This window comes from Kogia breviceps, chromosome 20 (assembly GCF_026419965.1).
Source record: "Kogia breviceps isolate mKogBre1 chromosome 20, mKogBre1 haplotype 1, whole genome shotgun sequence".
In the NCBI taxonomy this organism is placed as follows: domain Eukaryota; kingdom Metazoa; phylum Chordata; class Mammalia; order Artiodactyla; family Physeteridae; genus Kogia; species Kogia breviceps.
Genome location: NC_081329.1, coordinates 27,388,527 through 27,415,671, shown reverse-complemented (window position 1 = coordinate 27,415,671; position 27,145 = coordinate 27,388,527). Strand labels below are relative to the sequence as shown.

General features: G+C 55.7%; 1 protein-coding gene across 10 annotated transcripts in view; it reads left to right on the top strand.

Moving 5' to 3' along the window:
- FGFR1 (fibroblast growth factor receptor 1) overlaps window positions 1–25,537 on the top strand; it is a 49,498-nt gene extending 23,961 nt beyond the window's left edge. The window contains exons 3-18 of one of the 10 annotated variants that reach the window (XM_067022769.1): window positions 9,429–9,695; window positions 11,065–11,148; window positions 11,405–11,577; window positions 13,211–13,334; window positions 14,177–14,367; window positions 16,242–16,386; window positions 18,405–18,608; window positions 19,564–19,708; window positions 19,940–20,061; window positions 20,503–20,613; window positions 21,135–21,325; window positions 21,986–22,108; window positions 22,245–22,315; window positions 22,644–22,781; window positions 22,973–23,078; window positions 23,193–25,537. In XM_067022769.1, coding sequence (XP_066878870.1) covers window positions 9,429–9,695; window positions 11,065–11,148; window positions 11,405–11,577; window positions 13,211–13,334; window positions 14,177–14,367; window positions 16,242–16,386; window positions 18,405–18,608; window positions 19,564–19,708; window positions 19,940–20,061; window positions 20,503–20,613; window positions 21,135–21,325; window positions 21,986–22,108; window positions 22,245–22,315; window positions 22,644–22,781; window positions 22,973–23,078; window positions 23,193–23,369 — 2,372 coding nt within the window. In that variant the 3' untranslated portion in view covers window positions 23,370–25,537. Of the gene's footprint in view, window positions 1–9,425; window positions 9,696–11,064; window positions 11,155–11,404; window positions 11,578–13,210; window positions 13,335–14,176; window positions 14,368–16,241; window positions 16,387–18,404; window positions 18,609–19,562; window positions 19,709–19,939; window positions 20,062–20,502; window positions 20,614–21,134; window positions 21,326–21,985; window positions 22,109–22,244; window positions 22,316–22,643; window positions 22,782–22,972; window positions 23,079–23,192 lie in introns of all 10 variants that reach the window. The other 9 variants (XM_067022768.1, XM_059049215.2, XM_059049214.2 and 6 more) reach the window with 9 other exon arrangements.
- Window positions 25,538–27,145: the final 1,608 nt, after the last annotated feature.

Genomic DNA, 27,145 nt, shown 5'->3' with positions numbered 1-27,145 from the left:
AGCACTGGGGCTTGAACCCCAGACTCCACTTTGATGCTGGGTTACCGGATGGTCGCCGCATCTTTGGAAAGGTCTGCACAGAATGCTGGGCCTCCCCTGCCCAACCACTTCCTGCGGAGCTGGTTTTGGGGGGTCTTGGGGTGGGTGCAGGGCCCTGGCTGTGGCTTTGGCCAGCACAGGCGGCTCTGCGCTAAATTACAGTGACGAGATGGGACAACACAAAAGCCCCGAAATCTTTTTTTAATAAAAACAAAACACACCTCCCAGCCCCAAGCCCCTGGGCTGCTGAATGGCGATGGCTTCCTGTCAGGATTAGCTGGGCTGCCTGGGCATGTGTGCACTGCCTTTCTCCTCAGGAAATACCTTTAGTAAGCCCTGGTGGGGTCCCCATGGCAACGCAAGAGGGGACCTGCTGACTGAGGCCATTCAGCTCCCATTGTTGCTGGGCCCCTTTGTCGGGAGCTGTATTGCAGCCTCTCTGGCAAACACAGCAGTTTGCACCGTTTTGTCAGGCTGAACGTGGAGTCTTTACATTTTAATGGGCTCTTCTGGCAGTGGCCCATTTGCATGCAAAATGCTCCTTCTTACTTCTGTCCCTTTTTCTATTAAAAAAAACAACAAAAAAAAACAAACCCTACACTCCAAATCTCCCTGGGTCAGGGGCCCGGTGAACACGGCTGGATCTGGGTGTCAGGCCCCGCTAATTGATTTGGTGTCCCCGGCTCCCCTCCCACCCATGCCCATGCGCCCCATTTCTGCAGCTCTTCCTGCATGTCGGGGATACCTCGCGTCCCGGGAATCTCACACCTGGAGGGCTTCCTCCGTGGACCCTCCCACCGTTGCAGGATGACCGTTGTTCCCTGGGATTTCGGTGAGAACCCCTCTGACCTGGCCTTGCCAGACTAAAGTAAGTTTTCAGTTCCATTTCAAAGCCAAAGTAACGTAATAAAAACCTCGGGCCGAGGGCTCCCGGAGCCCCACTGGGCTGTTCTGTGTTTCTTTTAAGTTGCTTTCAAAGCCACCCCGAGTTCCTCCCCCACCCACAATTGCCCCCTCATTTATCCCTGGGGAGTTTGTGCCAAGACTGTAAACATTCCTGGACCACCAGTTCCCCACGTTACCGAAGAGGATGGCCCTTCTCTCCTAACTTTCTCAACCCAGAGACGCAAAAGCAAAAGGATTTCATAGGGAGGGCAGCAGTGGAGACCCCCGTGCCCGAGACAACGCGCCTGGATTTGTGGAGGGCTGGTTATTCAAGCCCTACACCCTTCCCCTTCGGAGTGGAGTGCGGCATAGAGATGACACCACACCTGATCTCAGAGGGTGGATGAGACATATACTTACGGACCAGCCCTCAGCTGAGCAGCTTGAATGAGTGCACGATAAAGCCATGAATTTTTAAAAAAAATTTTATTGGAGTATAGTTGATTTACAATGTTGTGTTAGTTTCAGGTATACAGTAAAGTGAATCAGTTATACATATATCCATTCTTCTTTAGATTCTTTTCCCCATATAGGCCATTACAGAGTATTCTGTAGAGTTCAGTTCCCTATGCTAGAACGTAGGTCCTTATTAGTTATCTGTTTTATATATAGAAATGTGTATATGTCAATCCCAATCTCCCAATTTATTCCCCCGCCCCTTCCCCTCACCCCGTGGTAACCACAAGCTTATTTTCTATGTCACGTTACAAATGAGAGGAGGAACCGAGCCGCGGAAGTCTCCGGAGAATGAGTTTTCACGTCTGGGGAAGTGGTGGAGAGATAGGGAAAAAAAGGTGTTTTAGGAGAAAGCAAAATAAAGGGCAGTGAGGGTATTGGCTGCAGAGGTGGAACCAGGAGAGCTGGGTGGCACGAGGTAGCTGAGAGGCCCCCAGGTCCTGGAGGAGGGAGACGCAAACTGCGCTCTCGGGGGGCCTGAGGGGATGGGCTGCAGAGGGCCAGGAGTGGGACACTCAGGATGTGTGATCAGGAGAGCTGGCCCAAGGGGAGGGGTGGCCAGCCTCTTTGCCTAACGTTCTGGATCATCTCAGTGCATCAGGCAGGGGTCATCGGAGGGCATCGGTTCAGCTGTAAGCTACACTCGAGAGGGAGGGGTTGGGACCAGAGAAGGTGTCAGCGATTGAGCCAGGGACCCAGGCAGGAGGGAGGGGTCGTGCCGCGTACCTGTGGCCAAGGCAGAGCTGTAGGTACCTCCCGATGCCACGTGTGCTGGGCGAAGGGCCCAGGACCCAGCAGACCCAGCATCTAGAGCCAGTGCTGAGCCCTGTTTTGTGACTTTGGGACAAGTCTCTGCCTCCATTGTCTCGTGTCTAAATGGAATAAACGCAAATGAACATGAAGGTGGATAAACGCGCCTTGTAAAGTATCAGGGGGCTTCCCTGGTGGTGCGGTGGTTGAGAGTCGGCCTGCCGATGCAGGGGACGCGGGTTCGTGCCCCGGTCCGGGAAGATCCCACGTGCCGCGGAGCAGCTGGGCCCGTGAGCCATGGCCGCTGAGCCTGCGCGTCCGCAGCCTGTGCTCCGCAATGGGAGAGGCCACGACAGTGAGAGGCCCGCGTACCACACACACACACACACACACACACAAAGTATCAGGTGCCATACAGAAATAGGGCATGACTGTTGATCCTGGTCTGCCACTGTCCCAGTGCCACCACACCCACTCCACAATTTCCTCGTCCGCCACGTGTGCACAGCCACACCTCCTCAACTTTGAGTAGCTCAGCATGGCTGGGAAAGTACATTTGTAAGTAAGAAAACAGAGTTAGAAAGCAGTAGTTGTGGGGCGGATGAAAAGGGAAGGATGAGGCCAGAGCAACCAACTGCAGAATCCCCTGTGAGGAGGTAGGGGACGTGGGCGCCACCAGACAGGACCCTGGGGCCGAACAGAAAGCGTTCCCGTTGTCTTCTGGAAGTCAGGGATTGCAAAGACAGTGCAAATAAGGGCTGCCTTTCAAAGCGGTAGACCTGGGCTCCAGATGTGTGGGGATTGCAGAGAGCCAGGCCACCTGGGTGCGAATCCCTGCTCAGCCACTTAACTGACTAGGTGGGCTGTCTTGGACGCATCCTGAACCTGCAGGTGCCTCAGGGTCCCCTCTGTAAAATGAGGACGACAGTACCCACTCCACAGGGTTGTGGAGCCGCTGTCAGCTTCTGCACCCACAGGGTAGAGATAAGAGTGGTTATCGACCTCCTAGGGTTGCTGTGAGCATTCAGTGATAGTGTGAAAAGTGTTCACAGGATGTGGGATGTATATAGTGAGCGTACTGCCCGTATTGGTATTAGTGTTTTCAGAGTTGTTTAAGGATCCCGAGATAATATATGGGGAGGCGCGTGGTCAGTCGCCAAGCGCTATGCAAGTATGTTGTTATTCCTTCCTGGATTCGTGCAAAGTTGTGAGGCTCGGGGGATGGATGAGTTCCAGACCGAACTGGTTCTTACGGGACCAGGGCTGGTGAAATGGTATTTCAGTAATATTTTCAGGTGTATTCGTCCTTGTGGCATGAAAGGTCTGCATTCACAGTCTCTGCAGAGAAATGTGTTCCCTGGGACTTCTTGAGTGGTTCTGTTCTTTCCCCCACCTTGTAAGTTGAAATCCTGTGGGGGGCTGTTTTCTACTACGTTTTCTTTTGTTCCAAGCAGGCCACGCATTCTGGTCTCATCTACCATCCCCTTCATCCCGAGGCACAGCACTGTTCATGAGCAGCACCTCATCCTTTCTGCTCCCCGCAAAGTTTCGCTCCCTTTCCCTACCGTCACGTTCCCCTGTGCTGTGAATATCGCCGTCTGCCCCTGACCACCAATACTTGAGTTCTGAAACCTCAGAGCCTGCGCCGGATCACTTGTCCTGGGCTCTCAGATTCTTCTCCCCTCGCCCCGCGTTGTATGATCAAGTATCGCATAAATCTTATCCCCCTGGTTAGCGCGAGGCGAACCAGCCCTTCTGTTCCTTAGTTTAACCCTTTACATCTCTTCGCACAGTAACGAGGGCTCACAGAGACACCTAATGATAGCCATTCTGGAGACAGCCTCTGTCTTCTTGGATTTTTGGAAACTTGGGTTTCACCTTCTAATGACCACGCTTGTATGGATTTGAGCCTCCTCGAGGCCATTCCCTACCCTCCACGGTGCCCATGCCTGGCAGAAGAGTTCAGAGTCAAGAACTTGGATCTGATCTGATGAACCCAGGACAGAACTGCCTGCTCGATGACAGTGGCAGATTTCTCCCAGGCGTGCCATAAGCCAAATGCTACATCCTGTTGGCTTGTTGGGAATTACAAAGCCCTGGCATTTTGGAGGCAAGTAGGAAGGGAGAGGGACACAGTAGGGCCCTGTTAACGTTAATCCTGTTCCTAGACTTGAGAGCACTGCCCCTCACCTCTAGCTGCTTTCTTGAGGATTCCTAAAAAGTGTGGGTCCCCTCCCGGCTCCTAATTCCCCCTGGGGGATGGAGGGGCTCCATTAGAAAAGCAGGATGGGGCTGAATCCCTTTCCCTGCCACTAAAGGGGGTACCAGGTCCAGCCTGCACAGCCTTCCACGGTCCACCTGCCGGCTGCACCGTCCCAGGAGCTGCCCGGGACCACGGCGCTCTTCAGCCCCAGATTCAGGCAGCTGTGCAGGAGCCTTTGTCCTCTCCTTGTCTTCTGGAGAGATGGCCAAGTTGTTGACGGCCTCAGTCCTCCAAGGGTGTGCGAGTCAAGCCCAGCCCTAACCCTAAGCCTAACCATCTAGCTCCTGGTGGTGGTCATAGTGACTTTGCGGTGGGCGTGGAAGCATGAGCACCGTTTTCCCACAGTGCGCTCCAAGCACATTGCACCCAGAGCCTGGCCGCCACGGAATCCAGATACCAAACGTCCTCCAGCCTCTGTTCCCCATCTCGGGAAGCGCGGGACACATAAAAGCAAGTGTGTGGGTCTGCCGTCGCCCCCAGCATCCCCATTCCAGTTCATCACGTGCTCCAAGAGTTGGAATGTCTTTTCAAGTTTCTGAGCAATAAACTGCTTTCTCTTCTGCCTTGTTCACGGCCAGCCCAATAAAGCTGTCAGTTGGCTCCTTTCTTGACTGCTAACGACACGTAGAGCCCTGGTGCATGGGTCTCGGCCAGAGAAAGGCCAGCTCCTTAGAGATGGAGCCACAGATACAGGGGCCTTTCCGATGAGGGCATAAATGGGGGACCCTGGAAAGACCAAAAGAGAATGGAGAGTAGTGACTTGATTGTCACAGGCGGCCAGTGAGCAGTGATGTCCTGGATCAGTCGCCTTACAGAGGACTCTCCAAGGTCGGGGCTGCTACTCCAGGTGGTGACACAGAGGGGCAGGGCCCAGTAAACCAGCAGGCAGTCCATTACCGTTCCATCGCCTCCTAAAAGAAAGCGGCGTTTACCTGCTTTGTAAATGGCGACTTTGACACACGTCCGAGAGCACCAATGGCCATGAAAAATATCACCCAAGAGTCGTCAGCTGGTTATTGGTTCTTCCAAAAATTAGTCTGTGCCAGATGCAAACTTCAGTTCAAGGCCTACTGAGTATTTTCTGAGTTTCTGACATTGTTAGGTACTGTGGGAAAACTATGATGGGCTGTTCCGCCCCGAGTTGCTGGCTGTTTCTTAGGCGAGACATGGACACTTCTGACAGTTAGGAAACAGTGCACCCAAATTTCCATCAGCCAATGAATGGATTAATAAAATGTGGTATATCCACTCGATGGAATATTATTTGGCCATTAAAAGGAACGAAGTACTGAGACATGATACAACGTGGAAGAACCGTGAAAACATGCTCAAAGAAAGAAGGAGGACACAAAAGACTGTATATTGTACAAATCCATTGATATGAACTATCCAGTATAGGCAAATCTATACAGACAAAGCAGATCAGTGGTTGCCTAGACTGGGGGAGGGGGAGGGGACAGGGAGTGATTTCTAATGGGTACAGGGTTTCTTTTGGAGGTGATGCAAATGTTCTAAAGTCAAATGGGGGGGATTGCTGCATAATTCGGTGAATATACTAAAAAGCATCGAATGAGGGCTTCCCTGGTGGCGCAGTGGTTGAGAATCTGCCTGCCGACGCAGGGGACACGGGTTCGTGCCCCGGTCCGGGAAGATCCCACATGCTGCGGAGCGGCTGGGCCCGTGAGCCATGGCTGCTGAGCCTGTGTGTCCGGAGCCTGTGCTCCGCAACGGGAGAGGCCACAACAGTGAGAGGCCCGCGTACCGCCAAAAAAAAAAAGCGTTGAATGATACACTCTAAATGGGTGAATTTATGAGAATAAATAATAATTTATGGTATGTGAATTATTATCTCAATAAAGTTGTTTGAAAAAGCAACAGTGCAACATGGTATGGAATTGAGTGTGCATCTTTGTGGTTCAGACGGTTACTGTTGTACAGAAAATGAGGGTAGAGACACTTGTGCCAGCAGAAGGTTTCCTGGGCGTCTTGGATGGTGCACTTTGAGTAGGTGGGTAGGAGGGTTCTAGAGACATGCCTGACAGTCTTGAGCAGAAGTAAGTTTCATTGTGGGGCAGAAGTAAGGCAGTTCGTGCAGGAAACATTCAGACTTGGAGCAAAAAGTGGGGACGAGAAGGTCACATGTGGAGGTGGGAACGGACTGTGAGAAGTGTTGAATGCCAAGCACGGGGTTAGAATACATCCTCTACAAAGCATAGGATATTGATCAGGAGAATGAATGGGACTCGCTCACCAGGGCCTGGAACCTCAGGGGGAGCTTTACCTCCAGCGGCAGGGACAAGAAAGCTGGCTCTTGAGGCTTTAATAGACCACGTACGAGAGTTTTGTTCGCACGTCCTGGTTGGAATGAGCGGGAAGTTTTGGATCCAAGCTGGAATCAGCCAGAGCTTGGTCCCACCAGGACCAGTCTCCCTTTGCTGCTTTCTCCTGGGGAAACGCCCGTGTGCTCCTTGCTACCTTTTTGTTTCTGGGACCTGTCAAAATAGGCTGTGATGCCAGAGGCTAAGAATTTGAGTTTACCGGAGTTTACTGTTTGACCAACGGCTGGTACAGATCACGAGCTGCAAAATATTTAATCAGTGAGGTCACTGCAGGGAAATGAGACTTGATCCATAGGAGCGTCTTCTGTTTTCCTTAAGGGTCAAGTCTGAACGGCTTTTCTTCTACCTTCTTTCGGCAAAACCACAAACCACGAAAGAGGGAAAGAATAACTTTTTTTTCAAGACCCACAAAAGCTTATATTTAATGAGTTGTGTGGTCTGCTCACCTTTGTGGTGTTCCTCTTGACCTGACTCACAGAAATAAATGAGTGCGGGCCTAGTGGTTTTCAAACCCTTCTAAAGCAGCACCCCCTTTTTGATGACTCCATGTTTACCCAATATTTAAGACAGAGCCCTTGGGTCGAAGGGTGCCGGGGCCTGCAGCCTTATCCGAGGCCCCTCTGAGCAAAACTTCTGTTAGTCCTTGGCTCCCAGGACACTCATTTCTTCGTTGGTGAGGTTTCTAGAAGAAACCTGTTTGGGACTTCAGAAAGAGTTTTTTAAAATGCGGTGGTGAAGGAGAAGAGGGAGTTTGGAAAGGAAGATGATGAAGAGACAGTGCATCATTGTTACATTATTCAGCGGGCATTTATCGCCACCTGTCATGTGCCAGGGCCCTACCGGGTGCTGGGATTTGAAGGTAAATGTGACACGTCCCCACACTCACAACCCAGTCGAGAAAGGGGACTTTCTCCTTCAGTGTGACAAGTGAGAGAGGAGAGCACCTGACCCACAGTGGCATCGGAAAGGGCTTTGAGGGACTTCCCTGGTGGTCCAGTGGTTAAGACGCTGAGCTTCCAATGCAGGGGGTGCGGGTTCAATCCCTGGTCCGGGAACTAAGATCCCACGCGGCAGCGTGGCCAAAACAACAAGCAGACAAACAAAAAAGAGAGGAAGGTGGGCTTCCCTGGTGGCGCAGTGGTTGAGAGTCCGCCTGCTGATGCAGGGGACGCGGGTTCGTGCCCCGGTCCGGGAGGATCCCACATACTGCGGAGCGGCTGGGCCCGTTAGCCATGGCCGCTGAGCCTGTGCATCCGGAGCCTGTGCTCTGCAGCGGGAGAGGCCACGGCAGTGAGAGGCCCGCGTACCACAAAAAAAAAAAAAAAAAAAAAGAGAGGAAGGGTTTGAGGCAGTTTCCAGCCAGGCTGAGAACCGGAGGGTGTGTGGACAGAGCCAGGCGGAGGTGAGAGGGCCGGCGGGGCCAGGTGCCTTTCAGAGCCTCGCGCGTCAGGGGCCTGCGGGGCAGAGGGCCCCCCGGCGAGCCTCTGATGATGAACCCGTGGTGAGAAAGAAAGAAGGTTCCAAAAGGCCGCGGAAACTAGTCAGGTGGTAGATGGAGCTGCGGCAGGTGTGTTCTTCTGGTGGGCGAGGGACAGGTGGCAGAAGATGCCGAGAGCAGGCGTGCACGTCCCGAGAGGACCTCGGAGCTGCGTTTCCCCCTTGTTAGTGCAGAGGGGTCCGCCTGGGATGGTGGCCTCTTTCTGTGTCCGGCCTCAGGCCTTCTTGTTAGCGTGAGTGCTGTGTTGCTGGTGGAGAGGGATGGGTGTGCGGATTCCCAGACTCCGGGGAAGGAGAGGTGTGGGGGAGTAGATGTGTGTGCCCGTGTGTCGGGGGAGGGCAGGGGAGAGGAAGGTGGGGGGCTGGAGAGGGGGAGCCCTGCAGTGGGATGAGGAGAAAGGAGCTTTGTGTGCAATGGCTTTTGCTGCCAGAGCAAGTGTGGGTTTTGTGGCAGCTGCAGGCCTCCGTTCCTAATATAGTCAAAAGGTCCGAATCCTCTGGCCCAACACCTGTTAGCTAGTGGCTCCCCTGAGCTGACCTTCCCTTGGGCTGTCTCTCCCACATATGCACCCTGTGCATCAGACCCATTGCGGGGCTCAGACCCCCCAGTGCTGAATCACTTGAACCCAGACACCCCCCCCCATGACAAACTGCCCCCCCCACGTGGACGGGGGCTGCTGGGTTTGTGGCAGGGGGGCTTGTTCAACGGTTCCCAGGGAAAGGGGTAAGGCTGCCCCAGCCAGAAGCAAACGGCGTGTTCCCCTGGGAAGCGGCCACTCTTGGCAAAGAGCTGAGTGTGTGGGGAGGGGACACTCTGGACGCACGGGGGTCCTGGGAAGGGCCGGCTGCCCCCGTAGGATGGAGAGGGACGAACCTTGAACCGCTTAATGCTGCTGCAGCTGCTTCCTAACTTTGCCTCTTTCTTCCTTTGCCCTCTGGAGGAGCGGGGTGGAGAAGCGATGGGGGTGCCCAGGTAGCCAGCCGTCTCCCGACCGACCCGTCTTCCCATTCCCACCTCCCCAGCTCCGTAGCCCCTGGGACGCTGCAGCTCAGTGCCGCTGGCATAATGCCCTTTGTCTCTCCCCCCTCCCTCCTCCCCGCCCCTCGCTTCCTCTTCCCGGCCCCTGTGGCGGCAGCAGCCCAGCCCTGGGGAGCCCCCGTGGAAGTGGAGTCCCTCCTGGTCCACCCCGGTGACCTGCTGCAGCTCCGCTGCCGGCTGCGGGACGATGTTCAGAGCATCAACTGGCTGCGGGACGGGGTGCAGCTGGTGGAAAGCAACCGCACCCGCATCACGGGGGAGGAGGTGGAGGTGCGGGATTCCGTGCCCGCCGACTCCGGCCTCTACGCCTGTGTGACCAGCAGCCCCTCGGGCAGCGATACCACCTACTTCTCCGTCAACGTCTCAGGTTGGTAGCAAAGCCCGCCCTCCCCCTCCCTCAGAGCCCCCTGCCCTCCAACCCTGTCTGCTGGTTTCGGGGGGGAGGCAGGCCCTCTGCCCGGCTGTGATCTGCCCCTACTCTGCTGCAGAAGCTGCTGCCCACTAACATCGCTCCCTGCCCGCCGCGTGGCTTAGCTCTCAGGGGTGACCCGTGGGGCCGGCCTCAGGCCGGAGAGCAGGGGCTTCCGGGACCTTCCTCGGAGGCTATTGCTGACACATCGGGGGGCAGTGAGACACGGTGATTTCTCCACCGCGGCTTGCCCGGTCCTCCGGGTGCTACGAGGGCCGAGGCAGCTTCCACCCTCTCACTCCCTGGCCATTTGGACTCGGTACTTGGCTTAGTAATTAGCACCCCGGAATACGTGGTGAGGCCCCCGAGTGATGGGGATAATCCAGGTGTGCCGCCGTATCCACGGCTTGACGTCCTCCGGCTTCCAGAGCTGTTAGGGCAGCCAGGGAACCCTAGGGCTCTGTGACTTTAGGGATCTGCCACTTGTAGGCTGCGACTTGTACAAAACCTTAGGATCAAATAAGGTGGAGCTGAAACTGTCTTTATGCCTTTTGTGCGTCCCCGGGTGCGGGCCTGGCATCTCCTCCCCCGGGCATCATCTAGAACCTGCCCCTAACTGAGGGACTTGCCTCCTTTTTTTCCCTCCAGACCCCCAAAAGCACTAGAAAGGACTGGAAAAAGATCTGGCATGAACCCTGATTGGTGACCACATGCTAAAAGGGGTGGATACTTGTTGGGGACAGGTGTTGGCAGCTGCGGACTGTGTCGTGGGCTCCCTGTCTGCTCTGGTTAAGAAGGGCAGCTCCCAGACCTCAGCAGATGCGTGCTAGGAAAAGTCCAACTCCACGTCGTTCAGCCCATTGCTTCGGAAATGGCTTCTGGCCGCAGTGCCTAGATCTGGGTTTCCAAAGGAGGACACAGGTTCCCTGGCTGCTAGTTCTGAGACCCAGCACATCCAGGCGATGCTGAGTTGAGTGAGCCTCTGAATGCAGGGTGGAGTTAAACTAAAGAGAGCCCACCTGCCTGCCTGCCGTGGAACTGCCCAGTGTAAAGGCTTCTTCTGGGCAGAGGAGGGCAGGGCGTTGGGGTCGGTGGAGGAGGACGACACGCTTAGAGCATGCAGCTCTTAAGGAAACCGTGTCTGTCCCTCCAAGGGACAGGTACTAAGGGAGGAGTGGGACCGGGGGACAGTATGGGGAGGGGTAGCCGCGGTCATCTATAGCTGGACGGGCCTTTGTGTTCCTTGGGCGGCTGTTGATTGGATGGGAATCTCGCCAGCCCCTGTTCCCTTGGAGGGACGTCAGTACCCCCCTTCTCCTTCCCGTAGATGCTCTCCCCTCCTCGGAGGACGATGATGACGATGATGACTCCTCTTCAGAGGAGAAAGAGACAGATAACACCAAACCAAACCGTATGCGTGAGACACTGTTTCCTACCTTACTGCCCTTTGGGCCTGGGTGTTGGGTTTGAACGGGAAGGGGGAGGCTCGGGTGATTGTCTGGAGAAGGGGAGGAGGGGGCACGTGGGGTCACAGTGCTTGGCCCTGGGACCCCTCGGGGGTCCAGATCGGTGCAGGCGTCATCCACAGGTGGTGGGCGGGTGGGCGGAGGCCCCCGCTCCTGAGCCTGACCAGGCCCTGCCCGTCTCTCTCGGCTCTCCCCGGGCAGCCGTGGCTCCCTACTGGACGTCGCCAGAAAAGATGGAAAAGAAACTGCATGCAGTGCCAGCTGCCAAGACAGTGAAGTTCAAATGCCCTTCCAGTGGGACCCCTAACCCCACGCTGCGCTGGCTGAAAAATGGCAAAGAATTCAAGCCTGACCACAGGATCGGAGGCTACAAGGTACCTGTGTTTATCTGAAAGTTAGAGTCAGAGGAGCAGGAGACGCTGCTTAGAAAATCCCTCTTTATATGCTTTAATTGTGTTAAATAACGCTTTCTATCTATAAAATTAAAAATTTTTCAAATACAAAAAAGTGCATATAAAGTTCAAACTTTTCAGTCTTTTTTTCTGTGTATACATACGGTTTTTACTTGGATGATCACGCTGTCTGTATAATTTCTTGTCAGTTGCTAACATTATAACATGAGTCTTTTGCCATGTGTCTGAAAGATAATTTTTCATGGCTTTATAATATCCCGGTATTAAAATGGCCCATAATTTAATGAACTATTTTGCAATGCTAGTTATTTTCCAGTTTTTCACTGCTATAAGTAATGTTGCAGTGAATATCTTTGTACTTAAGTCCATGTCAGCATTTTAAAATATCCTTCTTTAGGACAGATTGAGCGAAGTTACTAGATCAAAGTGTAAGCATTTTTTAAGCCCTCGATGCATGTTACCCAATTACTTTTTTTCCCCTGATAATTGGGTAATTGTATCCACTCATTCATGTATCCATTTATTACATGAACATTTCTTGAACACATGTCTTTTCAGAAAACGTACTAGGCAACAGAGTTCAAAGTACAATGGGAAGACATAAAATTTTACTGTGATATTTGCTCTAATGGAGGATGATGTAATCAGTTGGGGTGCGATTTTATTTTTCATTTTATTGTGGTAACAGTTACTTCCTTAAGGAGAAAATGAATTTTCCCTCCCATAGCAGAGTATGAGAATGGCAAACTCACTCTACCTTTGCCAACAAGTTTGATAGATGAGAGTATTGCATTGTTCTCTGTGGGCTCTTTTGCTTAGTAACGAACTTAGAATTTTCATGTGTTCATAAGCGATTTCCATTTCCTGTTGTGGGAATTGTTTATTCGTGTCCTTTGCCCGTTTACAAGTCCAGGAAGAACATCTTCATCTAATCCCTCCTTTAAAGTCTCTGATCATCCTTATCGTTCCTGTTTCTCTTCCATTTCACTTAGCTGCTCTTTTCTCATTATTCTTGTATAAGAAAAGCAAAGGAGATCAGAAAAAAATATGGAAACTGTTTAAATTAATTCACCCAACACTTGCTGTAGGCAAGGCTCTGTGCTCTGAGTCTCATGAGGCAGTATCCTGCCCATACAGAATTCTGTCTAATAAGACGGCAGATGTCCGTGGGCACTGCACCTGCGAGGTACAGAGGGACGGAGAGAACAGGTTTGACCGGAGATGGGGCTGGAGGAGATGGACTTTGAAATGAGATGTCAAGGGCGGACAGGGCTGGACTCTTAGCGGGGAGCTGTTCTGGCACAAGAACAGGGTGGACAGGGGTGCAGGGTTGGGGAAGTTCCCAGTATATTTGGGAGGGTGCAGAAGGCACATTTGTCCAGATCACGATGGCCCTGGCCTCTGTGGGGAGACTTTCTGAGTCCTCACACCCGTCTGCCTGATGCCTTCTCGCGGAGTATAAATGGGCTGGGGTCACTGTGCAGCCGGGCTGTGTCGTCCTCCGTGCTCTGATTGGAGGGTAATCGCCTCGGGGCACCAGCACCGCCTCTTCCTCCAGACCCGCAGTAGAACCCTTTGACGTGTTTCCGCTCAGGTCCGTTATGCCACCTGGAGCATCATTATGGACTCCGTGGTGCCTTCTGATAAGGGCAACTACACCTGCGTCGTGGAGAACGAGTACGGCAGCATCAACCACACCTACCAGCTTGATGTCGTGGGTAAGAAGGCGACAGGAGTAGGAGCTTAGAGGAGAGAGCAGGGACGCTGAGAAAACAGCCTGGAGCCAGGTTTACTTAGGGATGGAGTCGGGATGGTGTGGCATTGATCAGCTCTGTCACCTGCCTCTTTCCTTACCTGTAAATAGAAGCGGGAGGGTCAGCCATACCACAGACTCATTGTAGAGTGACAGGTGCTGTTGATAGCCTCTCCTGCAGGAGGTGACTGGAGTAGCGGTGGTGAATTTAGCTTAATAGTAGCTATCAGTCCCCGGATGCCAGCGGTCTGCCGGGTGCAGTAGCTACACCACGGGCAATTCTCCTGGCACCCCTGCAAGAGAGGCGCTGTTGTTCCCACTGTACGGAAGAGCAGACTGAGAGGCTCAGAGAGGACAGGCCCCTGGTGAATGCAGACTCCGGGCCTTGCACGAGACGCTAGGAAGAATGTCACACGCCTCTGGGCGCTGTGACTGCAGCCTCTTCCTTCTAGAGGTTCGGGGTCTCATTCTCTAGCAACCTGAAGGTAAAGAGTTTCACAGCCAGCATCCTGCTTCGGCTCTGAGGCTATGGTCTTGTAAAAAAGAAGCTTCCGGTCCAGGAGGTCTAGGGTAGGGTCTGAGGTTCGAGGTTTCTCACAAGCTGGTGATGCTGTGCTGCTGCCCTTGGGCCATACTTTGAACAGCAAACCTCTCAGTGACTGTGATTTTAGCCAAGGACGGGTAGGCTGGGCTGAGGTCCGGGAGTGCTTCTCTTTGGTGGCCTTTGGGATGCCCTCTGTCAGCGTCTCAGGCGGGAGCAGCCATGGCAGAGCCTGACGAGCCTCTCCCCTCCCTCTTCCTGCACAGAGCGGTCCCCTCACCGGCCCATCCTGCAGGCAGGTTTGCCAGCCAACAAGACAGTGGCCCTGGGCAGCAATGTGGAGTTCATGTGTAAGGTGTACAGTGACCCGCAGCCCCATATCCAGTGGCTAAAGCACATCGAGGTGAATGGGAGTAAGATTGGTCCGGACAACCTGCCTTATGTCCAGATCTTGAAGGTAATCCCTGGCCCCGGTCTCCGCGGGCTGGGCTCTGAGAAGGAGGCCTGTATCTCTCCCGGGGCCCCGGTTGCCGTGGTCAGGCTCGGTGCCCGCGATGGGGCCCCATCCCTTCTCTTTGGATACAGGCTCCATCTTAAATGGGGACCCAGCCACATTCCGCAGGACCAGTGGCAGGTCATGGGTGGAGGAGTGAGGGGGCACAGAGGCCTGGAGGTGGGCATTGCTGGCTTCTAAAGAGCATCCACAGCAACGGTGCCCAAGCTTTCGGGTCAGCTACTCCAGGAAGGCGTTGGCATTCCTGCTTTTCCATTGCCCATGACCACAGCCTTTCTAGGCAGCATCTCCCAGTCTCTGCCCTGGTTCCCGAGTCACGTTCTTTCTGGCACGTGGGCTGAATGACAGGCACGGCTTAGGTAGGGTTGGAAGAGCAGAGGCCACAGGTCAGTCCTCAGCGGTTTCAGGAGTAATTGGCATTTTCTTCCTTTTTCCTCCCACTCCCAGACTTTGATTGTCCCTGAATGCTCCATTAATCCAGGGAAGCTAATTGCGTAATTCTCCAGTGGATCTTGCAACAGGAAGTCACCAGAAGCTGGGAAAGTGGTTTCCCTCCTGGTCCCAGCATTAGACCTCATCCTCCCTGGCTTGGCCGTCCCAAAGATTTACCGGCCACCCCGCTCTTCACCTCGGGTGCTGAAACTGCCACGTAGGAAGCAGGGCCGTGGCCTCGGCCTTGGCCTTGGCCGCCCTCTCCATCCACAGTCCCCGCCCTCGCCCTGGAGGAGGGGGTTTCACACAAACAGAACGTTTGCTTGGAGGCAGTGATTTTTTTTTCTTTATTTTTATTTTTCGGTCAACTGCTCTGGACTTTCAAAGTCCGCTTGTTTTGTCCTAATAAGGGAAAGATGGCGAGTCTCACTTCAGCCTCCCTTGGCCTTAGCTCCTGGGCCCGCAGGGGAGCAAAATCCAGCCACATCTCAGTGTCGGCCCAACTGATGGCGTGTCGTTGGTCTGTTCCAGCATTCGGGGATAAATAGCTCGGATGCGGAGGTGCTGAGCCTGTTCAATGTGACAGAGGCCCAGAGCGGGGAGTATGTGTGTAAGGTTTCCAATTATATTGGTGAAGCTTACCAGTCTGCGTGGCTCACAGTCACCAGACCCGTGGCAAAAGGTAACGGGGAGCTGGAGGGACCCCTGTGCTGGGAGTTCGATTGAGGCCCCGAGCTGCTGGGGCAGGTGGGGAGGCCAGCGCCCCACTCCCCCTGTTACCCTGCTGTGTTTCTAGTGCCCGGAGCCATGGAAAAATACCCGGCCTTGGGAGGCTGGTTTGGTTTGGTTCTGTGTTGGTGTCGCCCCCTCTGTGCCTTGTGTGTGTTCCCTGGCTGTGTGTGGGGTGCGTCCCGGCTGGTCATGCAGACGGAGGGTCTGAGTGATGGAGAGAGGAGAGGACCAGCGTCCGCGGGCGTGTGTGCGTGTGTGGCTGCCACCCTCTCCATCCCTCCTGTGTGCGCCCTCTGGAAACCAAACAGCCCCCCACGCTCCGGGCCCCATTTCTCCATGCGCTCGCCGCCGCATGCCGGGCCGGGCCGGGGCTGCCAGCGTCTGGTGACGGGTGTAACCAGCCATTCGTGTCATCTCAGGTCTGCCGAGTTCCTCCTCAGGGTCCCACTTTCTTCTTCTAACAGGTCTCGCGCTGCCTGGTGGTTTTTGTTTGTTCCTTGTTGCAAAGGAGACGCTAGGGAGCATTTCTTCCTCTGGTTTTTTTTTTTTTTTTTTTTTTTTTCCCCTTTTCCTCTTCCTCCCTCCCTTCTTCTGTGCCTCTGAGAGGTCTCAGGTCCCGGGCTTGTCCATGTTGCTTCCGTTGTCTCTTCTAGACGGCCGGAGTTAATACCACCGACAAAGAGATGGAGGTGCTGCACTTAAGGAATGTCTCCTTTGAGGACGCGGGGGAGTATACATGCTTGGCGGGTAACTCTATCGGACTCTCCCATCACTCTGCATGGTTGACCGTTCTGGAAGGTATACACTGTACTTCTCCTCTCGATGTCCTGCCCTCGCCATGGGCACGGGGGGAGCATGCATCGCGGGGCTGGGGGAGACACAGAGCCGGGCTCCGAGCGCCAGCAGGTGGCTCTAGCAATTCGTCCGGCTCTGCGGGTCGAATCCTCTCGGTCCACACCGGTGCTTTCCTTGTGACGCAGGAACGCGGAGGTGTCCCACCTGTGTGGCCTGCCTCTGGCTCTCCCCTGGGCCAGTGTGATGCATGCATGGGATCTGGATTTAACCTGCAGCTGGGCTCTCCTCCAGGGCAGGCTCCTTCCCTCCTTGGGTCCGGCGGCCTTCCTTAACTTGTCTGATCCTTTATCGCCAGCGCCCCGCAAAAGTCTCAGAAAGGCCCGCTCCTCCTGTAACTGAACGTAGGCACCCTGGAACGAGGGGCTTGCTCTTGGCGGGGATCATGCTCTCCTTCCTCCCGTGCTGCCGCCTCCGAGTGAGCGAGGTTCCGCCCAGACCCAGACAGTGGACTGGAGCTGCCCTGAGCCAGTCCTCTCCCAGGCAGCACAGGGGGCCTGATGGTGCCCATGTACCCTCCTTGGCTCCCGACGTCTCCTCTCTCCAGAGGGGAGGTGTGTGCACTGTTCCGGGAAGGCAGGAGCCTGCAGCCTGCTCGGGGTGGTGGGCTGGCGCCTCTGCAGGGCCTGCACGTGGGCTGTGCGCTGGGCTGCTCTGGTTCCTGCGGACTCTGTCCTCTTCTCTTCTCTCTCCCTCTCTCCTCCTCTGATAACACCCCCGCTGGAGGGAGAGAAGCGTTCTGGTTTTCTCCTCGTCACTGTCTTTGTCCCGTGTGTGCTCCCAGTTGGTTGTCTCTGTTTCTCGACGCTGGGGAAAGAGAAAAACAGAACCGCTTCTCCTTGTTATCAGCACTGCCACCCCCTCGTCAGGCCTCAGGAGGTTCCCTTTGGGCTCATTTGGGGTCATGCCTGGGGCCTCCCGGGGGAGGTCCTTGGGGTGCTGGCCCCTGTGGCTGGCGGGGGGGGGTCTTTAAAAGGGGAGGAGTGGGAGGAGAGCTCTGGGGGGGGAGAGGGGCCCTCCCCTCGTGGGGAATGTGTGTTCTGTGAAGTGGTGCTGGTTGGAACCCTCCCAGCCTCCACATGGGAGGGAAAGGGGGCTTAAAACTGCACGGGCTTCTGTGGGGATGGGAAGGGCGAGATTCTAAATGGAGAAGAGAATAAAACAACCCCCCCTCCATGTCCTTCTTCAGCTTGAGGAGTTAGACCCGTGAGTAGAAGCCTTAAGAGAAGTTTACATTTTCCATCTTTAGCACTCCAGACGTATTTGGAAATTAAGTTAGTTTTGCCTGTGGTTTGGCCGGGTGTGGATATTTACACGTCTGACCTGACACAGATGACGTAGGTGAAGCTGAGAAACGAAGTCAGGATACACGCTGGTTTCCTTCTTTCCTCCCCTCCCCTTCATCGTCCTCATGCTATGAGTGCCACCAGATGCCAGGCGCTGTGGCCTACAGACATGGATGAGGTGCCCTCTGAGCCCTCGGGGAACTTGTGGGCTGTCAGTGATGAAAGATCGATGGACAGTTCAGCTGTCCCCTGTGATAGGGGGACACAGTGCTCAGGCGCTGCAGAGAAGGGCCGAGTTTCCATGGGGACCCCACTGAGCAAGGCACCTAGCACAACTGAGTTCTCAGCCATCTCTTGCAGGGCACCAGGTACCCTTCCGGCCCAGCCGTCCTGCTGAGCAAGGAGGGCTCCTGAGTTCATGAGGATGGGCTTCGGGTAGCAAGATACAGTCCATCCCTCTTGGGATACGAGTCAGGATCAGGAAGCCTCAGAGATCACAGAACGTCTGATGTGTGCTCAGTGCCAGAACCCCAATCCTAGCTGGGACCTGGCTTGGTTCTTCTCTGCCCTGAAGATTCCCAGAGGAAAGGAGATGGGTGTTGAGTTTCTTATGGAGCTGGGACCCTAGTGGACGGGCCCCGCCCCGAGCCCGCTAACACCCTGTTCGCACCGACCCAGCCCTGGAAGAGAGACCGGCGGTAATGACCTCGCCCCTGTACCTGGAGATCATCATCTATTGCACGGGGGCCTTCCTCATCTCCTGCATGGTGGGGTCTGTCATCATCTATAAGATGAAGAGCAGCACCAAGAAGAGTGACTTCCACAGCCAGATGGCCGTGCACAAGCTGGCCAAGAGCATTCCCCTGCGCAGACAGGTAACAGAAAGTAGATGGGGGGTTTGCACGCTCTGCCTCGTCCTGTGCCTCGGGGCCTTCCCCAGGGCCCTCTGATGCCCTGTCCTCGCCGTGGTGCCCAGCCAGCTGCTTCGGACTTTGGTTTCTGGCTTCTGGGCCAGGGCGGGGGAACGTCCTGTCCTGAGTGCTCTGAGTCAGGCTCCAGGCCGTTCTGGTCCGTGAGCCCACCTCACCCCAGCCACGGTGACCTGCTCACCCGGCGTGTGGATCGGAAGACGGTTCTAGCTGGGCTGAGTGCACAGCTGGTACTGCGAGTTTGAACTGCCCCCCAGGGCCCATTAGAGGTGCAAAGGTGGGGAGTCCCCTGGCGGTCCAGTGGTTAGGACTGCACGCTTTCACTGCCGAGGGCTCGGGTTTGATCCCGGGTCGGGCAACTAAGATCCCACAAGCCACGGGGCGCGGCCAAAAAAATTTAAAAAGTGAGGAGAATAAGAGGTGCAAAGGTACAGAGTCGGGGAGAGGACCTGACTTGGGTCCCAAGATGCCCTCCCTCCCTCTCCTGTGCGCCCCTCATCCCAGAAATGGAACGGAGGGTGAAGGTGTGTGAAAGGAGGCCACCTTCGCCAAGGGCCGGGCTAATTCTGGAAGGAGCTTTGGGAGTCAGGAATCCCTAATCCGGGGCAGGGTTTTCACAAAGAATGGGGACAAGAATAGAGTTGCTACTGCAATGGTAAGATACACAATGCCAGTCTGGAACGCTCATGTGAATGGTGAGTAAACCGAAACCCAGAAAGGCTAGTGGGGAAAATAAGTCAGTTTTAGAACCTAGGTCTTCCGAACCCCGGCGGCCTTTCTGCCGCTTTGTGCGGGGGAGGGAGCATCAGATGACAGGTGCATACCTCTGCCGTTGGCGAGAAGCCCTAACTGGGGACGAGAGGAATCCCCGTCCCCGCTGGAAGGGTGACCCCACGCTTCCCCGTAGGTGTCGGCCGACTCCAGCGCATCCATGAACTCTGGGGTCCTGCTGGTTCGGCCCTCGCGTCTCTCCTCCAGCGGGACCCCCATGCTGGCCGGGGTCTCTGAATACGAGCTTCCCGAAGACCCTCGCTGGGAGCTGCCTCGGGACAGGTGACCCTCTCCGCTTTCTGGGGAACCCCCGCTTGTTATTCTAACGCTGGCCGTTGTGTGTGCTCCAACCTTCGAGGGAGCGACGGTGCACCAGGTGCATCAGAAATGATGATTTCTACCTTCTGCTCTCGGTTGGGGGAACTACGTGGAGGCGGGGAGGGACGGGGTGTCCTGTCAGGTTTGAACTTTACCACCCCCAGCTTAGACCGCCACCCTCTGTTTCCCCGAAAGACTGGTTTTAGGCAAGCCGCTGGGAGAGGGCTGCTTTGGGCAGGTGGTGTTGGCGGAGGCCATTGGGCTGGACAAGGACAAACCCAACCGGGTCACCAAAGTGGCTGTGAAGATGCTGAAGTGTAAGTGATGCTTGTGTCCCTGCAAAAACAATCCCTTCCCTTTGCAGGCAAACTGTGGGCCTCGGGCCATTTGCCCACCCCTGCTACGTGGCCTGCTTAGGGGTGTCCGGGAGCGGGGGGCGCTCTGCACCCCAAGATCACTGTGATCTCACTTTGTTCCTTGGCGTCCACCTGCGCTGTCAGCAGGCCTTTATTCTAGACCTCACTACCAGCTGATTTTCCTGACGCAGCCTCTGCCCTGCTCATTACCACTTATGGCCACACCGGCTCCCGTTAGAGGGCTGGGAGGATACATTTGGATGGGAAAAAGGGAGGAGAGAAGCAAGTCCCAGAGAAAAGGGACCCCTGGGTTCTCACTTCATCCCCCTCCCTTAGTTCTTCTGTCGGCCTCCCTTCCAAAGCAAGCGAGTCTCAATCCCCTTCTCTGGCTTGTCCATAAAGCGGATGCAACAGAGAAAGACCTGTCAGACCTGATCTCCGAAATGGAGATGATGAAGATGATTGGAAAGCACAAGAACATCATCAACCTGCTGGGGGCCTGCACGCAGGACGGTAGGCGCCGGGCCTGCAGGCTTCCCACCCGTGTCGGGGAGGGGCTCAGGCGGGGGCCCCGGGCTTCCTGCTGCCTGTCTGTCAGGGAGCAGATGACTAGCTGGGGTGTCGGCGACCTGGCCGGCATCTCTCAGCCACGCTTCGGGAAGTAGGTTGGGAGGAGAGTTTGGTTTAGCAGTAGTTGGAATGTGTTTCTCAGGGTCTGGGCTGGTGCCCATTGGGGTTCATACGGGTACCAGGATTCACACACACTGTGTGGACAGGAACAGCTGAGTTACTGTGGTCTAGGTTAGGGCTCTTGCCCCCACCGTTGCTTGGGAACTTCCTGGACTACGCAGGGGAGAATGATTTTGCTGGGTTTCTTTGGGGAGTTAGAGTGAATGTGCGGGGTTCCCTAAAAGGGGAGGTTAGGCTTGGGGAACAGGTTCACAGTGCCCTTGGGGGGCGGAGTTCCTGGGGTGAAACTAGGCCCGTGTGCCTGCGTGGTGGCCCTGACGGCCTCTCGGTCCTCGTGTCCCCAGGCCCCCTGTATGTCATCGTGGAGTACGCCTCCAAGGGCAACCTCCGAGAGTACCTGCAGGCCCGGAGGCCGCCGGGGCTGGAATACTGCTACAACCCCAGCCGTCATCCCGAGGAGCTGCTGTCCTCCAAGGACCTGGTATCCTGCGCCTATCAGGTGGCCCGAGGCATGGAGTATCTCGCCTCCAAGAAGGTGTGGCTCCTGAGGCTCCCCTGGCTGGAGTGGGGGACGTGCGGGCCGCTCTTAGGGGACGTCAGAGTCAGGAGAGCCAGTGCGGCCTCGTGGCCTTGGGGTCAGGGTGGATTAGCTTCCAGTCTCTGCACTGGCACTGTCTGTGCAGCCTCAGGCAGCCGCCGCCTTAGGTTTCCTCAAATGCGAAGTCAGAATGATACTCCTGCGTTGTAGAACGGCTACGGGGAGAAAATGAGGTCCTGTGAGAGACTTGAGTACGGCTTTCGGTGCTCGGTAAATGCTGCTTTGTTTGAACCCAGGCTGGTGTGGATGTGCTTCGCCCAGGGAGACAGGGCGTGAGAGCTCGTACACACCGGACAGAAGCGAGAGGTTCCTCTCGCTGGGTGCAAGTCCAAAGCTAAGAGCCGGGAGGGGCGGGAGAAGGGGTCGATATGGAGGGTTTGCTGGAGTGATCGAGGCGCCTGGAGCTGGGGGTGTTTGGACGGCTGGCTCTGAGGTGCAGGCGAGGGCCATCGTAGCAGGCAGCTGGACCGTTCGGGGAGGGCGAGTGGTGAGGTGGGCGAAGGCCTGCGAGGGGAGCCGGGCCCACAGACGGCTGCAGACACTGCCCTGCGCCCCGCCCTCCTCGCTCCCATCTCTCTTCCCTTCCTGGCTCCGCAGTGCATACACCGAGACCTGGCCGCCAGGAACGTGCTGGTGACGGAGGACAACGTGATGAAGATCGCAGACTTTGGCCTCGCTCGTGACATCCACCACATCGACTACTATAAAAAGACGACCAACGTAAGTGCTGGTGCCGCCCTCGGCGCCCGTCCTCTGTCCGGGGCTCCGCTCCACTGGGCTGGGGCGAGCCGAGGCCGGTCCTGCGTGTGCCCCCGCCTGCCCCGGGCCACCGCCAGTGTCCCCGTGCTGCTTGCAGGGCCGACTGCCTGTCAAGTGGATGGCACCCGAGGCCTTGTTTGACCGGATCTACACCCACCAGAGCGACGTGTGAGTCTGAAATAAGCAGTTGCCAGGGATGCCCGGGAGAGAGTTTCCTGGGCGGTAGAGTCTGGCATTCCATCTCTGAGAGAAAAAAAACATTGTATGTGCCCCTTCGCTCCGTTCCCGCAGGCCATGGTCCCCTGGGGGTCCCCCGGGGTTAGGGGACTTGTGTTGGGGGCCGGGGGCGGGGCCGGGGGCGGGGCCGGGCCGGAGGCGGGGCCGGTGCGGGGCGGGGCCGGGGGCGGGTTCAGGGTGTGTGCCTGCAGTGCTGGGGAGGGAGAGCGGCAAGGACTGCAGGGTGGCCTAGCTCTGTGCCCGGAACGCTCGTCCACAGGTGGTCTTTTGGGGTGCTTCTGTGGGAAATCTTCACTCTGGGCGGCTCCCCGTACCCTGGCGTCCCTGTGGAGGAGCTTTTCAAGCTGCTGAAGGAGGGTCATCGAATGGACAAGCCCAGTAACTGCACCAATGAGCTGTAAGCGGGAGAAGATGCCTGGGGTCCAGGCCTGGGCCCTGGGGGAGGGCTGGGCTGGGCAGGTAGAGGGAAGAAGGGGTGCTTAGTCCGACACCGCAGCCCTCTCCGGTCACTCCCCCCATGGCCCCTCCGCCCTGAACCTTGTTATCAGTTCTGGTCCTCTCTCCCCCGCCCTCACCGGCCTGCCTCAGGTACATGATGATGCGGGACTGCTGGCACGCGGTACCCTCTCAAAGACCTACCTTCAAGCAGCTGGTGGAAGACCTGGACCGCATCGTGGCCTTGACCTCCAACCAGGTGAGGCCGCCCTTCCCAGACCTTCAGGCCCCGCCGGCCCGGTTCCCTCTGAATTCCGCCTGCCGCTGCCGGGGGGAGAGTGCGGGTCCAGCGTCCTTCTGTCCCCTCCCACAGGAGTACCTGGACCTATCAATGCCCCTGGACCAGTACTCCCCCAGCTTCCCCGACACCCGCAGCTCCACCTGCTCCTCTGGGGAGGATTCCGTCTTCTCCCACGAGCCCTTGCCCGAGGAGCCCTGTCTGCCCCGACACCCGGCCCAGCTGGCCAACGGCGGACTCAAACGGCGCTGACTGGCACCCCGCACCCCTCCCCGGACTCCGTCCTCAATGACGACCCCGGCCCCGCTCCCGCTGGACTCGCCGCCTCCTTTCTGCCCTTCCTGCTGGCAGGAGCCGGCTGTCGCCCCTGAGCTCCCCTCTCCTCCTCCTCTCAGCCTGCCGCTGAGACAGATGCGCGGGGAGGCGGAGACTTGTTGATGGCCACTTGGTTCCGTCCCCGATGTTGGACCGAGACCCCCCCACCAGCCACCTGGCACCTCCCGGAGGGTTAGGCAGCACGCGAGGGAGAGCCGACCGCGCTTTGCTGCGTTGGTTTTGTCCGCTCCACGCAGCCTGTGTTCCCGTGGTGGGTGCCTGGTCCTCGGGCTACAGCGGGAGTGAGGGGGGTGGGGGTGGGGGTCAGCACTCGGGCCTCCGTGGAAGGCGACCTCTGCTCCAGATGGCTTATTAATTCCGATACTAATTTGCTTTGCTGACCAAATACCTGGTACCAGAGGATGGGGATGCAAAGGCTGGGAGCAGTGTCGTGGCCCCGGGGCCCAGCCCCAAAGCAGGGGCTTTGTACATAGCTATGAAGAAAACACAAAGTGTATAAATCTGAGTATATATTTACATGTCTTTTTAAAAGGGTCGTTACCAGAGATTTACCCATTGGGTAAGATGCTCCTGGTGACTGGGAGGCATCAGTTGCTATATGTTAAAAACAAAGAAAAAAGGAAAAAAAAAAAAAAAGGAAAATGTTTTTAAAAAGGTCATATATTTTTTGCTACTTTTGCTGTTTTATTTTTTTAAATTATGTTCTAAACCTATTTTCAGTTTAGGTCCCTCAATAAAAATTGCTGCTGCTTCATTTTTATACGGGCTGTGTGACACGGGAGAGAATGTCAGCTGCGGAGGAGCAAGGCTGGCGACGGGCTCTTGGGCTGTCTGTCCAGAGGGCAGTGCGCGCCCTCTGTGGGCCCCACTCCCAACCGGCTCTTCCCCTCAGGTCCCGCACTGAGGCCTCCGCAGGAGCCTCCTAGCTCTGCGATGCTTTTGGAAAGGCAGGGAAAGAGGACTGGCTGCGTGACGGCCGGGGAGCAGAGAAGCTGGGCCCGGGGCCAGGCCCTGCGGCCCTCTCCACCACGGACCGTTTCCTCGGGGGAGAGGGTGAGGCCAGGTGGGGTCTGAGGGTCAGACAGGGAGCTGGGGGCCGACCTCAGAAGAGCCAGCCAGTAGGCTAAGCATGATTCAACGAGGGCCTGCAGGCACTCAGACCCAGATGCGCGGCTGCCCCTCTGTGTGGGTGTGGTTTTGCCCGTGCTTCTGTGTGAGGGAGGACTTGGCCCCTGAGACGAGCTTTACCTTCAGGCCCCTTGCTTCACGTTTCTTGTCTCCCAGGCTGTTCTGTGTCCGTGATTCCCCCTCCCCCTGCCCACTCCACGCTTCCTGAATTCGTGTGATCAGACCGCATGTGTTGGGACTGTCGCACATCTTGGCTTCCTATGGTTCTTCCTATACAAACTCCACCCCGGCCCTCAGGAAAGGGAGAACATCGAATGTCTGTGCTTTGGCTGCTTGGAGGTTTTCTTCCTCCACCGTTGCTGCTTAGTACTGCCCTCACCAAGTAGGTCCTGGCTCCTTGGAACCTCAGCGCCCAGCCTCCTGGTACTCGGCTTCTACCCCCCAAATCTTGCTCTTTGCTGGATTCCTTCTGAGCGCAAAAGAAAGTCCAGTATGCTTTCATTCCTGTCGGGAGAATGGGCTTGCTCCTGAAGTTTCCTTTCTGAGCTATTTCTTGGCAGCTGCAGTGCTGGCCACTGTTGTAAAGTTCTCTCTTCTCCTGGGTCTCCTCTGTGAATGAATATGCAACTGTCAGCGTATCGTGATTTGTATAGTTTATGTTGAAAGAAGGTATACGTTGGCAGAGCCAGGAAATGAATTGTAGCACTTAAAACCATTTGCCTGACACCTTCTAGTGGGGCCTTTCCTTGTAAACCCGTGACGATTTCTGCCCACGGCTGTGTGCATGATGGATGGGCGATCTTTTTACAAAAGGGCTTTCTGTACCTTCGGGAGAGGTGCTGGGAGATGGAAGGCACTGTTATTGTAACAGTGATGTCCTCGCTGTTACTACTGAAACCCCCCGTGAATTCCCCGAGGGACTGAGTTGACTGGCAAATAAAAGATAGTGAAATTGACCTGAGAGAAAATGAAATGGCCATTTTACTTAGATGACCGGATTGGGTCTCCCGAGGAAAGAAATCCAGCTTATCTAATGAAGATGTCGTGCTGTCAAGGCACCGAGTGTCTGGTTTCCTGAGGGTTAAAAGATTAGGGCCTGGGATCACCACAGCATCGATCGATACTGCCTTCCCGCCCTTTCTAATCGCCACAGGCTGGGGACCATCCGTCCCCCGGCACTGCTAATGTACGGTATTGATCTCAGGTAAGTAAGACTGAACCTCAGCTGGAAAGAATCTGTCTCAATGACGACGGAGTCGCTGTGTTGATCGGCTGCCAGTAGGGGGAGCCAGCAAGCCAGAGTAACGTGCCAATCAGCTTTCACGTTCCGTTAGTCTGACCTTACCTACGGCTGTGCGCTGGTGGTGACCAGGAAATCTTTAGTCTAGGTTTTAATGTTATAGAGCATTCATTCGACATCACCAGCGTGACCTGTAATGATCGAAATACAGGATTAGACATGGCACAGTGCAGGTCCACACGTGTCAGATGCCACCAACACCTTTCTTTTGGAGCAGAATTCTCAGTGTGTGAGACGGGGGCCAAGTCTGACATCACCACTGGGGTTGGGCTTTAGAGAATGCCTAAAGTTATACTCAGATTATTAGCAGCTGGCACAGCCGCGGTATCTGCATCTGTGTGGAAGAGTAGAGAGCAGGGGAAGGAGACGGGCTTCCATTCCCTCGGCTGCTGAGAGCCAGATCGGCAGGAGCCCTGGTGTTCAGAAACACTCCGTTGGGGTAAGTTCTCTCTAGGTTGGCACTTAACAGTATTTATGGCCATTTACACGGTACTGCCTCCCAGATGCCTGTGTTGGTGCATGGAACTGATACAGTTGCTGCACGCACCAATTAGAGGTTTAAGTGTCTCTCGTTCCTCCAGGAGGCCTAGGGTCTGTTAAGTGTGGTGTCTTGAGCTGATCGTGTACATCTCTTCCCAACTCTGACTTGTTCGGTGACCTCCTGTTGGTAGCTTGAAAATCAGCCTTGTGGGAGTACTTACATCACCGGAATCTGCGAAGGCTACAGATCAGGGCTCCCCCTGCAACCACGGCCCCTGCCAGAGTTGGGTGTTAATCATTTACCAGAACACCGCTAGCTGGGTTTCAGCAGGGGGCTGCATCTAACAGTCCTGGGACCCACCAGCCAAGTGCTCTCGATGATGAAACAAAGCAACAACCTTGACCTCTCTGAGGACTATCGGAAGAAGGGGAGGAGAGGTGTGTCAAGTGTCTTAGATGCCTGTTTATGAAGCAAAAATGGGTGAAGTCCAACTGAGGTCCAAAGTGACCAGGAGCCCCTTGAGCTAACCAGTGCCACTCTGCTCGCGGGGAAAGCCGGGAAGGGTCCTAGAGCAGCCCAGCAGCACCCGTGAGGCATCCAGCTGAAACAGGGTCGAGCATGTGCACTAGCTCCTCCCTTTCTCACGTGTAACACCTGAAATGTGAACTAATTAGACAACCATCCCTTGAAAAACGGGAAAATTTATTGCGAATCGCCTTGCGAGGCCAATGCTGAGATGCCCGGAAAGCCGCACGGTCGCGATCCGTCATCGTCGAGGCACTG